Source organism: Hyla sarda, chromosome 1 (genome assembly GCF_029499605.1).
Source record: "Hyla sarda isolate aHylSar1 chromosome 1, aHylSar1.hap1, whole genome shotgun sequence".
NCBI classification, from domain to species: domain Eukaryota; kingdom Metazoa; phylum Chordata; class Amphibia; order Anura; family Hylidae; genus Hyla; species Hyla sarda.
The window spans coordinates 588033988-588049503 of NC_079189.1; the positions used below are offsets into that span (position 1 = coordinate 588033988).

Here is a 15516-nt window from a genome sequence, read left to right on the forward strand (position 1 = left end):
AGCACGAAAGCTTGGAGCTTCCGTGTTTGTGATGTCACGCCACGCCCCCTCCATTCATGTCTATGGGAGGGGGCGTGACAGCTACTACGTAGCCGTCACGCCTCCTCCCATTGACATGAATGGAGGGGGTGTGGCGGCTGTAGTGGCCAGTCATCCGGCACAGAGCGGAGTTCGCTCCGTGCACGGATGACCAGGGTGCCATGCTGGAAATCAGACATCTTATCCTCTATCCTTTGGCTAGGGGACAAGATGTTTTCGGTGGAGTACCCCTTTAAGTTAGAAGCCTATGCATGACCAGAAGTCCCATAGACTTGCATGTGACTTCCAGCAATTCTGTAGCTCGTTCACTTTAGCAGCAGGCTATGGGGATAGCAGAAGTTTGAACATGTATTCTGCTGCCACAACAACATTGTAGTTACCCTTTAAAATGTACGCTATACAAATATAGGTCGCAATTCAATCTGTTTTGGGCATGCATTGTTTATGCTATGCAGCTTGTATTTTGGTGCACAATATGGGTTTCGACCCCTCATGAGGAGAGACTTTGCAATCATGAAAAGCAGAGAGTGAAGCTCCATGTCACTCACTTCCTCCTTGGTGCTAGCTCCATCTCCAGAGGAGCTTAGCCCAAACCTAGTTCCTGCTGTTCCACCAATGAGCACTAAGGGGGAGATTTATCAAAACCTGTCCAGAGGAAAAAATGCCGAGTTGCCCATAGCAACCAATCAGATCGCTTCTTTCATTTTTAACAAGGCCTCTGCAAAATGAAAGAAGCGATCTGATTGGTTGCTATGGGCAACTGGGCAACTTTTCCTTTGCACCGTTTTTGATAAATCTCCCCCTAAGTCCTCACAGTACAGCTTGTGGCAAAATCACTCCCCCCCCCCCCCCCCTCCAGAAAATTGGGGGGATCTCAAGTGCCTAATGGTAAATATGGCCCTGGACACCAGGGCTACCTAAATGAAGATTATTTCTGGTCTCATCATTTATTTTTGTGACTGTGTATATAGGAATATTACTGGGCACATGTGCCATCGTGCAATATTTCAGACTTCAGCTTTGTGCATTTTATGGCTCCCAATGAGCAAAGGTTGACGGTTCTCTGTTTCCCGGTGGATCCTGTCTTGATGCAGAACAGTTGTTTGTTGTTCTCCGGGCACTGATGTGGGAGAAGGCAAAAACACTGAGATCCTGTGAAGAATAAAGACGACACAGGCTTAGTCTATGGAAGAAAAAGTCTGTAGCTGCGCTGGATGTGTAGTAGGTGCAAAAAAAAACGGTGAAATATACTAAAATGACAAGGCCCAGTAGGATAACGGAAGGGCCACATGGGATGGGCCCCGCTCTTCCCCTCCCCACGGTGGTTAGATTTATTTAGATGTAGTTTCAGGTGTAAAGTTAATAAGGGTTAATCTTTTGCTAATGTGGTATTAAGTCTCTTATAGGGCCGGCCTGTTGCTGGGCAGTTTATGAGAAGCCGCTGATTGGCTGTTGCTACCCACAGCGGGAAGATTTGAAACCTATATAAATTGCTGCTGAGGGAGACCGGTATCCAGTCTGAGGAGAACTCTGAAGAAACACCTTGCCCGCCCGCCCACCCTTGTCACGGTCTGTTATGAGGGTGTCACCGAAAGGTGGACAGCTTTTTTTTAATGTTTTAGTGGGTGTCACCCAGAGGTTTTCTGGGTGGACAGATGGTTTGGACTATACACTGTGGTTTGTTATTTTAGTATGGTTTATGAGTTAGTATATATATTTATTAAATGGTTATTTATTAATTAATTTATTGATTATTTATTAATAAAATAATACCCTCAATAAACAGGCTGTGGCCTTTTCTCCAAAGTAGTTGTATTAGTTTTTATTTATGGGAGGTTTGGGTTGGGGTGTAGGGGGGTCCCTATCCCATGGAGATCCAAATCATTCTAGTTAGGCATGGATTTACCGACAGTCACAGTGGGCATGCGCCATTAGCATCCCTGGAAAAATGGCGCCTGATGCAGGGCAATATTTACATATTGATACACTGGTTCCACAAGGCACCACTATATTCTGCTTTATTATTTTGGTTCCCAACTATACATATCATTACCCCCTTCTCCAATACATGATTATTTATCTTTAAATGGGTAAAAAAAAAAAAATTTTTATCTAGCCCTAGAAAGTTAAACAGATTTGTTAATTACTATTTAAAAATCTTAATCCTTCCAGTACTTATCAGCTGCCGTATGCTCAACAGAAAGTTCTTTTTAATTTTTTTATTTCCTATTATTCTGACCACAGTGCTCTCTGCTGACACCTCTGTCCATGCCAGGAACTGTCCGGATCAGGAGAGGTTTTCTATGGGGATTTGCTCCTACTCTGGACAGTTCCTAAAATGGACAGAGGTGTCAGCAGAGAGCACTGTGGTCAGACAGAAAGAAAATTCAAAAAGAAAAGAACTTCCGGTGGAGCATAAAGCAGCTGATAAGTACTGGAAGGATTAAGATTTTTAATAGAAGTAATTTACAAATCTGTTTAACTTTCTGGCAATAGTTGATTTAAAAAAAAATGTTTTCTAGCGGAGTATCCTTCAACATCCCTGGAAAAATGGCGCCTGATGCAGGGAGACAGTTACGTATTGATACACAGGTTCCACAAGGCACTGATATGTTCTGCTTAAAGGAGTTCTCCAACTGAATTTTTTTTTCTCCCGCTGTGCCCGGGCTGTAAAACTATACATAATAAACTTTCACTTACCTGCCTACGATCCCCCGTTGTTCCGATATCGCCGCCCGTGCACCGGTCCCTGTCTGCTTCCTCTTCCTGCGGGTCGGTGACTTCACTCTGCGCTCAGCCTATCAGCGGCCGCGACGGGACATTTCTGCGGACACTGATAGGCTGAGCGCAGAGTGAAGTCACCGACCCCCAGGAAGTGGAAGAGACTGGGACGGCGATATCGGAACAACGGGGGATCGTAGGCAGGTAAGTGAAAGTTTATTATGTATAGTTTTACAGCCCGGGCACAGCGGGGGTTAAAAGTTTTAGCTTAGAGAACTCCTTTAATTACTATGATTCTCAACTATACTATATCATTACCCCCTTCTCCAACACATGATTATTTATCTTTAATGTCGCATTTCTAGTTTTTCTAGTTACCAAATAGAATTATTTTCCCACTTTTCATAACATAATTGTCTTTCTTTACCACTCTGCACCCATGAGATGAAGCAGGTCAATGTGAATAATACCTGTGCATCGCTCCCAGTCATAGCAGAAGTCATATCCACAAGGTTCCCTCTTTGTGCTGCTTGTTGACAGAGATTTCCGGTCTCGCGCCCAGTTCAGGTTGACGTCTTTGCAGGCACCATCGTTTAGGAATTGAAGCTGTTTTGTTCCCTGGCAGCGCTCAGCCAAAAAGTGACACTGGGACATTGTGACAAAGTTATCAATCCCTTCATCATAGGCGCAAAGATCTTCTGTATGGTGTCTATAAGAAGAAGGAATTTTAAGCATGGCGCTCACACTCCCAACAATGTCGCTATTTACTACCACTGTGTAGCTGGGATGAGACTGACAAGACCAAAGACCTGCAAAGAAGGTCTCTCCATGCAGGCCTGGTGCAAGGATTTTTTCCACCCTAGGCGAAAGCTAATTTTGCCACCCCTTGACCCTGCCCATTGGCTTCTCCCAATGTATGGAGGCGCATGCGATGTCAGGATGTTGGACGGACCTGACCTTAGTGATCAACCCTGTCAGCCTCGGAGGTGGCGTTGCGCTCCTCCAGCAGGCTGAAAAAAAGCAGATTATTATAGCACGGGTGGGGTGGGGGTTAGTGTGGATGGGTGGGTACTTTGGATGCTTGCAAACTTCATTGCAGCAGGCAGAGTGGAGCCCCCATCAAGAGGGCGCTCTAGGCGGCTGCCTATTTTGCCTATTGGCAGAGCCGGCAATATCTCCATGCTGACACATACCACATACATCCACCTCCTCTGTATAAACAGTAGTGCCTCGGATGAGCCAGTACTTCGGATGCTTGCTAACTTTATTGCAGCAGGCAGAGTGGCACCCCCATCAAGAGATCGCTCTAGGCGGCTGCCTATTTTGCCTATTGGCTGAGCCGGATCTGTCTCCATGATGACACATACATCCAGGTCCTCTGTATAAACAGTAGTGTGAATAGTGTCTTATGCGTACTGAGAGGAAGGCATGGGACACATTAACTGTTATATAGAGGATAGCATGAACCATATTTACCAACATGGCACCAATCTACTGGAGAATGGAAGATTGTACCTGGTGTCATTCATCAAAAATAGTTAAATGATTTATGTGATGGTATAAGAATGAAGGGAACGGGGGCCTAGTACATATGGCGCTTTATACCAGCAGGAATGCCAGTTATACTACCCAACGTAAGACAACATGGATTATATGTCTGGGGGCATTAGTAACGGATGTCACCTCTAGACTTCTTACCCACAGTCCTTATCAGGTGACATGCAGACACATTGAGAACCCACTTGCTTCTGTCCTGGGTTGCAGTCCCCTTGAGACATCTTTTGTTGCACTAGAAAAACAAAAAAAGGAAGAATTAAATGTAGATATGCGGTAGTGCGCAGCCCAGAGGGAATGCAGCTAGGGTAGGGTTGCTACCTTTCTTGCAAAAAAAATACCGGCCATGCTAATTTGCATAATTAATTATATATGCGTGGCATCACAGGATACACTTATGCGGGGGAATTTTGTTCTATTCTGACACCTATAACTTTTTTATTTCTCCTTATACGAGGGCTCAAATAAAGAAAACAAACTTTCTCTTGCCTGCCTACGCGGCCCGGAGCTCCGGTACAGGTGTTCGGTTGCCGGGCTGTTTCCTTCTTACTTCCTGTTAGCCCGGCACGTCACACGGAGCTTCAGCCTATCACCATCCGCAGCGATGTCCTGCCTCGGCCAGTGATAGGCTGAAGCTCCGTGTGACGTGCCGGGCTAACAGGAAGTAAGAAGCAAACAGCCCGGCAACCGAACACCTGTACCGGTGCTCCGGGGCCGCGCAGGCAGGCAAGAGAAAGTTTGTTTTCTTTTTTTTTGCAGCCCGGACCGGATAAAATAAGAAAAGTGCGCGCCGGACTACTCCTTTAAATTCGGGAGTTGCAGTTAGTTACTTACTACAACTCCCAGCATGCCCTGATACATCCTGTGGCTCAGCAGCTGACCCAAACAAAAACTACAACTCCCAGCATGTTGGGAAACACTGGTATAGTATATGGCCATTGCATTGTCGGTATTTTTAATATAAAAATACTGGCAGGGTGGCCAAAATCCCGACTGTGTTGGTAAAATACCAGCCTGGTTGCAACCCTAAGCTAGGGCCCGCAGTTGTGCCACAGCCAGGTCATGGTCAGATGGACTCAAGGGATTTCACCAGTTATCCCCACCCTCCATGGGCTCTCTCAGACACGCCGGTTAAGTTAAAAAAAAATTCAACTTTGCTCGATGGGGCAGGCAAAATTACAGTCTTGACAGACAGTGACTGTAGCAAATAGTGATGAGCGGCATTGGCCATATTCGAATTAGCGATATTTCGCGAATATATAGACGAATATTTGTCCTAAATTCGCATATTCGAGGAAGAAAACAGTGAGGGGGTGGGCAACTTTACTATTGGTTGCTAGGGAAGTTGTTGACAACCACTGACAAGTGTATTTGCATCATTCTAATTGGCCCACAAGTGAAAAGAAGGAATATGCGCATATGTGGAAAAATGAATATTCTCAATTTCGAATATATAGCGAATATATTCTCAATATTCGCGAATTTGCGATATTCGTGATAAATATTCGAAATGCGAATATTAGTGCCCAACACTAGTAGCAAAGGTGACCGTAGTATTTCAGTAGTGTGGTGATAGATGATGGTTCCGCTTCTTCCTTAGTTTGCTCAAACCTCTTTAGGTAATGTTAGTACCATTCCAATGTCTCACACCAGTTGACTCCCAGCTAGGTTTACAATACGTGTAGTACACATTCCATGCCCTGCAATGCCAAATCGATGGGGTGCAGGTGGACTGAGGCGTAGCCCCTATTGCCACGTGGACGTCTAGGCCTGACCTGAAGCTCAAAACGTCCTAACACGCAATGAGGCTCTTTTTACATCTTCTCCCCAATGACTTGACGATTCCTCTTTTTCTTCCTTTCTTCTGTGATATTCTCGTGAACAATGGAAGGATGACCCAAATATTTCAATATTTTGCACCAGCATTCAGTTCCCCTCATACCCAGGAGGACTGGTGGTCTCATCTAGAGAAGAGGTGGCGAGGCTGCGCTTCACATTTTGCTTTCACCCATCGTTTGTCGAATCCATCGTATGTTGAGGGATCCGTGCAATGTAAAGTATAGGAAGCTGTACTTACCTGTCCCCGCCGCTCCGCCCCAGGTCCTCACCGCTCCCGCTGCTGTTCCAGGCGATCCTCCGGTGTCTTGCGCATCTTCTGCAGGGTCCGGGCCTCGCTTTCTGGTGATGTTATTACGCTGCTGCGCCGGCGCGGCGTGCGTAGTGACGTAATAACGACGCCGGAAAGCAAGGCCCGGACCCTGGAGAAGATGCGCAAGACACCGGAGGATCGCGAAGTGGACCCGGAGCATCGGGAATAGGTAAGTGAACCTGCTGGGGCACATTACACTGCTATCCGACAGCAGCTTAAGCATTTTGCGCTGTCGGATAGCAGTAATGCGATGGCCCCGACATATAAAAGCATCGTATGTCGATGCTGACATCGACATGCGATGGCCTCTGAGAGGCCATCGTATGTCGATTTTATCATATGTCGGGGCCATCGTAGGTCGGGGGGTTACTGTATACGGGAGGCTGGACTTGAGCAAATGACACCCACCTTTTAGGGTTTTTCCCTCAATAGAAGCCTACAGGCAGGGCTCAAGTCCTGCAGGAATGTGCAGGAACTGAGTTCCTGCACTTTTTTCACAGCAAGAACACTAGGGGAGATTTATCAAAACCTGTGCAGAGGAAAAGTTGCTGGGTTGCCCATAGCAACCAATCAGATCGCTCCTTTCACTTTGCAGAGGCCTTTTCAAAAATGAAAGAAGAAATGTGATTGGTTGCTATGGGCAACTAGTAAGCTTTTTCTCTGCATAGGTTTTGATAAATCTTCCCCACTGTTCCCATTAGCAGGAGTTCTGCAGGACCAGCTTTTGTGTGGAAATCTTGGGTGAGTTCCCTTTTTTCCCTAGGACTTGACCCCTTCCTACAGGCAATATGAAGTGCATAGACTTTTCTTGCACACAGCCTCACATAGTACCAGAAAATGACAATAAAACAGATAAACAGCCTAAAGAGAGAATGTTAACCTTCAAAAATCCAATAGTTTTTTTTAACAAGCAATAACTATTTAAGGCGTATGTAATTTTGAAAGCCACCATTCATTTTACCGGAAAAAGTAATGAGAAACAAAAATTATATATATATATATATATATATATATATATATGTGGTGTCCCGGTACCGTATTGTATACGTTACCTTTATGGAGGTCCCCATAGTCAGAGTCCCTAGGACGTCGGGGTCCCTCTTTTATAGTTTTCCCCTTGTCACCCCTCCGTTAGTCAATGACTATATGGAAGTTCTTATCAATATAAGTATAGAAATATGTATATATTTAGTTGCCTACCTATTCAAGCGTAGCAGGACCTGCGGGTCACGTGGTTAGTTCAGAACTCTATGGTTTTGCTACAGGACCTTTGGTGGTTTAGTTATGTGATCACCCACAATCCATTGTAACAGTGAGTGACAGCTGTATGGACCAATCTAAAACGGCTCAGCCCCCTGCCCATATAAGGGAGCTGCAGCCATTAATCTCGCTCTTGTTCCTGTGCTGCCAAGCAAGCAGCATCTCTCTTGGATTGCTGACTCTGGAAGAGATAGGACCTCCGCAGCTTACAAGATGATTTACTAGACCAAAGCCTTGCGGCCTAGGCCTCTAACATAGCGGATAGACTAAGCCATTCCCCGCTACTCACCGCAAGACCACTGGACCTAAATACTCCCCTAAATCCAGCGGATCTCTGCTATATAATCCTTCAGAAGATAAATTGAGCTCATCTGATCCCAACCGACTGTCAATCGCTGCTCAGCTATATGCATAGAGACTCTGCTATCTGGACTGTTACTATTACTACATGTACAGAAATTCTTCAGTAAAAGTTCCTGCAAGTTTTCAGTTAACAGCGGTTGTGGACAATCCTTTATTTCTGCATCACCTATTGCTCTTGGGAAGGGTGGCAATAGGCCTATCAAGAAACACAGCATTTAACCCTCACCCTGGTGTCACGAGTGACAAGGGTTAACAGCGGCCTTAACTATTCGGAACAGCAACACCCTAAGTACCCTACACCCCCACAAGGCTTGTTCCTAATTCAGCCACCACATATATCTGTGGTGAGGGTGTGATGAAGGGCAGATGTTATCACCCTAGGAGCAGGTGGCATTAACCCCTTGTGTTCATGATGCCAGGGCATGGGGGGGAGGGGGGCAAACCTCTAGTTATTGCAAAACTACAACTCCCAGCATGCACTGACAGACCACGCATGCTGGGAGTTGTACTTTTGCAACAGCTGGAGGCACACTGGTTGGAAAACCTTGAGTTAGGTTCTGTTACCTAACTCAGCATTTTCCAACCAGAGTGCCTCCAGCAAAACTTTGTTTCAAAACTACAACTCCCAGCATGTACTGATTGCCGAAGGGAGATGTAGTTATGCAACAACTGAAGGCACGCAACTACAACTCCCAGAATGGCCAAACAGCTGTTTGCTGTTTGTGCATGCTGGGAGTTGTAGTTTTGCAAGATTTAGAGGGGCAAGGTTTAGAAACCACCTCACAGTGATCTCCAAACTGTGGCCCCTTCAGATGTTGCAAAACTACAAATCCCAGCATTCCCAAACAGCAATCAGCTGTCTGGGCATGCTGGGAGTTGTAGTTTTGCAACATCTGGAGGGCTACAGTTTAGAGACCACTTTATAGTGGTCTCCAAACTGTAGCCCTCCAGATGTTGCTAGGAAACAACTCACTGGCTTCCGTAGTCTGCACCAGAGAGCAGCACCTCATTGCTGCCCGCCACCACCGCTGGCCGTGGGTGGGCAGAGCGGGGGAACCGAACTTTAACCCCCTTGCCCCCGATCTGCTATTGGTCGGTCGCTTCTGACCGACCAATAGCAGGGATAGAAGGGGTGGCACCCCTGCCACCTCACTCCTATCCCTTCATGGGGATCGTAGGTGTCTTGGACAGTCCCGATCCCCATTATTTTCCGGGTTCCGGCGAGGGACGGAATTCCCACGGGCGTACCGGTACGTCCTTAGTCCTTAAGTACCAGGGCGTACCTGTATGCCTTTGGTCCCTAAGTGTTTAAAGTCATATTCACTTAAATACAACACATTAACCCTTTATATGAACCATAGTTTGACGAGAGTTCTGAGGAGTGGGGGGCCAGAGGACTGGTACTGAGTACACCTGAAAGGACCAGTGTACGGAAGGGTCACTTCTGTACTGGGCCACCACATATCTATGAGGTTAAATTGGAAGAAAAACTCCACAATTTCCATTTTTGGGTATTTTCAATTTTTTCCTCCTTTGGGAAATGGACTGAACTACTAGACCACGTTCAACCAACTGAACTCCATGGAAATATGAACAACTCAATCAAGCAACATTTAAAGTGGTTTTCTGGAGGGAGAAAAAACTTTTTCAAATGAACTGGTGCCAGAAAGTTTAACAGATTTGTAAATTACTTTTATTTAAAAATCTTAATCCTTCCAGTACTTTTTAGCTGCTGTATGCTCCAGAGGAAGTTGTGTGGTTATTTCCAGTATGACCACAGTGCTCTCTGCTGACACCTCTGTCCATGTCCAGGAACTGTCCAGAGTAGGATAGGTTTGCTATGGGTGTTTGCTCCTTCTCTGGACAGTTCCTGACATGGACAGAGGTGTTAGCAGAGAGCACTGTGGTCAGACAGACAAGAATTACACAACTTCCTGTGGAGCATACAGCAGCTGATAAGTACTGGAAGGGTTACAAATTTTAAATAGAAGTAATTTACAAATCTGTATAACTTTCTGGCACCTGTTGATTTAAATTTTTCATTTTTTCCTCCGGAGTACCCCATTAAGCAGCATGTCATCCTTTTTGACACTGCGTGTAAAATGCGGTCTGAATGCAGCCACGTGTTGGGTGCCTCGTGCACATCTGTCTATATAATTGTCTTTATGCACTTAAGTAAGAAGTTGAAATGAACCTTTTTCACAGCTAAGTTCCCCCTGGACATCTGGACTCCACTCATAGTCACGTCCGCACGTGTAGCGATTTCCCCCAGTGACTGTAAATCCGGACGGACAACTTAGCCGAATCACTTCTCCGACTTTATATTCTGACTTGAAAGGGAATATGGTCACATCATCAGTTGTTGATGGTCTGGGGCAGGTTGTCCCTGAAAGAGAAGAATACAGAAGTGATAGTACATCATCCCTGACAAGTCCGCAAGAAATTCTGGTTTCAGGCTCAGGCTACTATGTTGCATACAATCTATTATAGTCAATGGTGGCCCACGTGATCACTTTGTTTAAAGGGTAGCGCTCATTAAAACAAATTTTTGCTATTGCACTCCTTATGGTAAATAAAAAAATATTTCTAATATACTTTGTTTTAAAAAAATGAAGTTTTCTATGTTTTATTTGTGCTTAAAAAAGCTCAAGAGCACATTTCCCCCCCATCTCATACACAGACTTTGGACCAAAGTCCAAACACAGAAAGTGCAGCCTGGAGTGCTGAGGGTGGTGTGTCCAGCCTCATCCAATCATAGCTCCTCTCACACTTAACTGCCATATGCTGTTGGTTGGTCACACCCCCTCAGCACTCCAGGCTGCACTTTCTGTGTTTGGACCTCGGTCCTAAGTCTGTGTATAAGATGGGGGAAAATGTGCTCTTGAGCTTTTTTATGCACAAATAAAACATAGAAAACTTCATTTTTTTAAAACAAAGTATATTAGAAATCTTTTTTGTTTACCATATGGAGTGCAATAGCAAAAATTTGTTTTAATGAGAGTGCCCATTTAAAGGAGATGTCCGGCATAGGCTTTTTCTATTCCGTCCTGCTCGGGCTGCAAAAAAAGACAAAACAAACCATCACTTACCTCCATATGTTCTCCCAGAGCTCCGCAACAGCTGATCGGTCGGCCGGGCTGTCTTCTTCCTACTTCCTTTAGCCCGGTACGTCACACGGCACTTCAGCCTATCACCGGCTGCAGCGATGTCCCGCCTCGGCAGGTGATAGGCTGAAGCGCCGTGTGACGTACTGGGCTAAAGGAAGTAGGATGTAAACAGCCCGGCCGAGCGATCAACTGTTGCGGCGCTCCAGGAGAATATATGGAGGTAAGTGAAAGTTTGTTTTGTCTTTTTTTGCAGCCCAGGCAGGACGGAATAGAAAAAGTTTGTGCCAGACATCTCCTTTAAGCAATGCAGATCTGATGGCCAATCTGAGATTTATGGAATATTCCAGTGATATATAACCAATTTAAATTATTCCTCTAAGTCAGTGTGTCTCCCTCTGTTGCAAAACTACAACTCCTAGCATGCCCGGACAGCCAAAGGCTAACATTTAGTATTGCCTTAATTTTATTAAATTTTTTACAAAAACAGCATATGTGAAAATGTGTTGTTTTGCATGCCTATAAATGTGATATTATTAAAAACTACAGATCAGGGCACAAAAAAATTGCCCTCATACAGCTCCCTATAAGGAGAAATAAAAAAGTTATAGGGGTTAGAATAGAACAAAATTTCCCCCGCATGTGTGTATCCTGTGATGTCATGCATATATAATTAATTATGCAATTTAGTATGGCCGGTATTTTTTTTGCAAGGAATGTGGCAACCCTACTTGCAAAACCTCATATAATATATTGTAGTATAACAATGAATTGCACCAAATGACAAACTTACTATAAGTCAAACTTTGCTACCGGCATCTTATACTTTTATTCCAGCCCATTGTCTGCCAGGATATCATCAATGCTCAGTCTCCTCCTCTACACCATAAATCCATTGCTTCTGAGATGGCGGCTTATTAACCAGCGAGTATGTGAACAGGACAAGTTTTATATGGCCGGGGCGACATTTCCATATAAATGAGTTTATTATATTATTCGTGCACTTACTGACACACTCCACATGCTCTTGTTTCCAAGTTCCATCTGGAAGACATCTTAAGAACTGAAACCCAGAAAGTTCATAGCCAGAGAAGCAGACGACTTCTATCTCCTCAGCCACAGAATACCAGATCTTGTCATTCTGAGAGGAAAAAGAGGAATTACATTATAAACCACAGATAACTGTAGGGGGAATAACATGAAAGACAAATCTATATCTATCTATCTGTCTGTCTGTCTGTCTGTCTATCTATCTATCTTATATCTATCTATCTCATATCTATCTATCTATCTTAAATCTATCTCATATCTATCTATCTACCTATCTTATATCTATCTATCTCATATCTATCTATCTATCTATCTCATATCTATCTCATATCTACCTACTGTAAATAAAAAATAAACTGAACTAATAAAGTGACACTATAGATAAAACCTCAGCTCTCTCCTTATTCATGGTCAGAAACCTTAAACAACAAGATTAATATAATCATTAACTGAAGACGTCTGTAATGGCTGGTGGTGTGGATCTGCTACCCCTGGCATGACTTGTCCACAAAGGCTGCTGCGGAGATGCGTGGCACAGAAGGGAAGAGACGGAGTCATAGTGAGGGACTGGCAGGAAGTCAGGACTGGGGCACAATAGCAAGGTCAGATCACGCAGCAAGAGGTCAGAAGGCAGGCAGCACAGGAGCAAGGTTAGGACATGTAGCAATGGGGTCAGATACACGGCAAGGCAAGACACAAACAGTATGCTTTCTCTAAGGCTGTAATGGCACAAAGATCCGGCATGGGTATGGAGGAAATGAGGGATAAATATATGGTCAGAGTCCAATTAACGGTGTGCTGGCCCTTTAAATTTAACAAAGCTGGCGTTCGCGCGCCCTAAGAGGCGGGCACGGGCACGCCGGGAGCCAGGGAGAGAGGAGGAGCGGCGAGATGAGTAACAGACCGGCGGCCGCATGCAAGCGCATTCCACAATGAGTACCGCAGCACGGCCGGTACGGGAGGAGGGAGCAGGAGTGGCCACAGTGTATTCCGTAAAACAGCACCCCCCCCCCTTGGGTCTCCCCCTCTTTTTAGGCCGCAGGAACCTGAGTACCAGATCCCGGTCCAAGATTTTTTCCACATGCTCCCAGTACCTCTTCTCAGGGCCAAAACCCTTCCAATCCACCAAGAAGTACCATTTCCCCCTGATGGGAGTACCATTTCCCCCAGACACAAGAGTAGAAGAGACTTAGCCCTGGGAGAAACAGTTGAGGAATAATGGCTTAAGGAGAGAAACATGGAGTTTGGTATGCGTAGGGAAGGAGGCAGACAGAGCTTATAGGAGACCGGGTTAATTTGATGTAAGATCCTAAAAGGACCGAGGAAATGAGGAGCAAGTTTGTAGCTGGGGATCTTCAGTCGAACATATTTGGCACACAGGAGAGAAGGTCGGAGGTGGTCTTCTCTTGTCAGTGTGAGACTTCATGAGAGTAGAGGCATGTACCAAGGAGTGTTGAGTCTCTTGCCAAATAGCCATGAAATCCGGGACCTAGTCATCCACAGCAGGTACCCCAGAAGAAACGGGCAGAGGAAGAGGAGGGCTAGGATGGCAACCATAGACAATGAAGAACGGAGATTTTTGTAGCCACTGAGTCCCGGTGGTTATAGGAAAACTAAGTCCACGGTAACAAATTGGTCCAATTGTCCTGTCGTGAGGAGACGAAGTGACATAGGCAGTCTCCCAGAATCTGGTTCACTCTCTCAACCTGGCCATTGGTCTGCAGGTGATATGCAGAAGAAAATCTAACTTGACTTTGAGGCGAAAACAGAGCGTCCGCCAGAACTTAGAGACAAGTTGGACCCCTCGGTCAGAGACAATGTGAGACGGCAAACCGTGCAAATGAAAAATATGCCGGAAGAAATGATCCACCAGCTGTGGAGCAGAGGGAAGTCCAGGCAAAAGGAACAAAATGGGACATTTTGGAGAAGAGATCAGTGACAACTCAGATGACTGTGCTGTTTGAGGAGGATGGCAGGTCAGTAATGAAATCCATGGCATTGTGTGTCTAAGGACACTCCGGAATGGGCAAAGTTTGCAGTAGACCCACAGGCTTAAGTCGAGGTGTCTTGTCACGGACACAAGTAACACAGGAACAAACATAATCTGAAACGTCTCGCTCCAAATTCAGCCACCAGTAATGCCGGGAGATTAAACGTTCTGGAGGCACAATGTGCCGAGGGGAGGAGTACAGACTCACCACATCAGAAGCCCTGGAGAGAGCATTGGCCTTGATATTCTTGTCCGCGGGCCGAAAATGAATGAAAAAATTAAATCTGGAGAAGAAAAGAGACTACCTGGCCTGCCGGGGATTTAGACGCTGAGCGGACTGAAGGTAAAGAAGAATCTTATGGTCTGTGTAGATACTAACTGGATGAGTAGAGCCTTCGAGTAGATGACGCCATTCTTAATGGCCAACGGTTCACGATCTCCAATGGAATAATATCTCTAGGAAGACGAAAAGGTCTAGGAGAAAAAAACACAAGTCACAGTTTTACCCCTGGTAGTCTTTTGGGACCGAATGGCTCCAGCTCCTACCGAAGAGGCATCTACTTCGAGGAAGAAGGGTTTCCTGGATCGGGTCTCGATAAAACTGGAGCAGAGGCAAATGCCGATTTCAATTGTGAGAAGGCTTCATTGGCCTCAGGAGGCCAGGATTTGGGATTACTGTTCTTCTTAGTAAGAGCCACTATTGGAGCAACCAAGAATGAGAAGTGTGGAATAGACTGTCGATAATAATTGGCAAACCCCAGAAAGCGTTGTATAGCCCACAGGCCAGTAGGTCGAGGACAGTTAAGAACCGAAGACAACTTATCAGGGTCCACCTGGAGGTCTCGATTGGAGACTATATATACAAGAAACAGAAGACTTGTCTTCTCAAAGAGGCATTTCTCGAATTTTGCGCAGAGACGATTGTCCCATAGGCGTCGTAGGACCTGTCGCACGTGTGTGATGAAGCTCCAAGTTGGGTGAGACGATCAGGATATTATCCAGATACACCACGACATGTGTAGAGAAGATCATTGAAGATGTCATTGACGAATTCTTGGAAAATGGCCGTGGCATTACAGAGACCAAATGGCATCACAAGGTATTCGAAGTGCCCATCTTGGGTATTAACCCCTTAAGGACCAGGCCATTTTACACTTTAAGGACAAGAGCATTTTTTGCAAATCTGACCACTGTCACTTTAAACATTAATAACTCTGGAATGCTTTTAGTTACCGTATTTATCGGGGTATACCACGCACCGGCCTATAACACGCACTCTCATTTTA

At 45.3% G+C, this 15516-nt stretch overlaps 1 protein-coding gene and 1 long non-coding RNA gene across 2 annotated transcripts in view; one reads left to right on the plus strand and one right to left on the minus strand.

Annotated features, from left to right (window-relative positions):
* Window positions 1–911: 911 nt before the first annotated feature.
* Window positions 912–15516, minus strand: part of LOC130295286 (complement component C6-like) — a 61021-nt gene continuing 46416 nt past the window's right edge. Inside the window, exons 14-18 of the mRNA XM_056545903.1 lie at window positions 12199–12331; window positions 10281–10472; window positions 4459–4549; window positions 3231–3469; window positions 912–1191 (exon numbers count right to left, since the gene is read on the minus strand). Of these exons, the coding sequence (XP_056401878.1) occupies window positions 1016–1191; window positions 3231–3469; window positions 4459–4549; window positions 10281–10472; window positions 12199–12331 (831 nt within the window). The 3' untranslated portion in view covers window positions 912–1015. The remainder of the gene's footprint in view (window positions 1192–3230; window positions 3470–4458; window positions 4550–10280; window positions 10473–12198; window positions 12332–15516) is intronic.
* Window positions 7105–12519, plus strand: LOC130295294 (uncharacterized). Its single transcript, XR_008848761.1, has 3 exons — window positions 7105–7204; window positions 12028–12118; window positions 12229–12519. It is a non-coding gene; the product is annotated as an uncharacterized LOC130295294 (long non-coding RNA).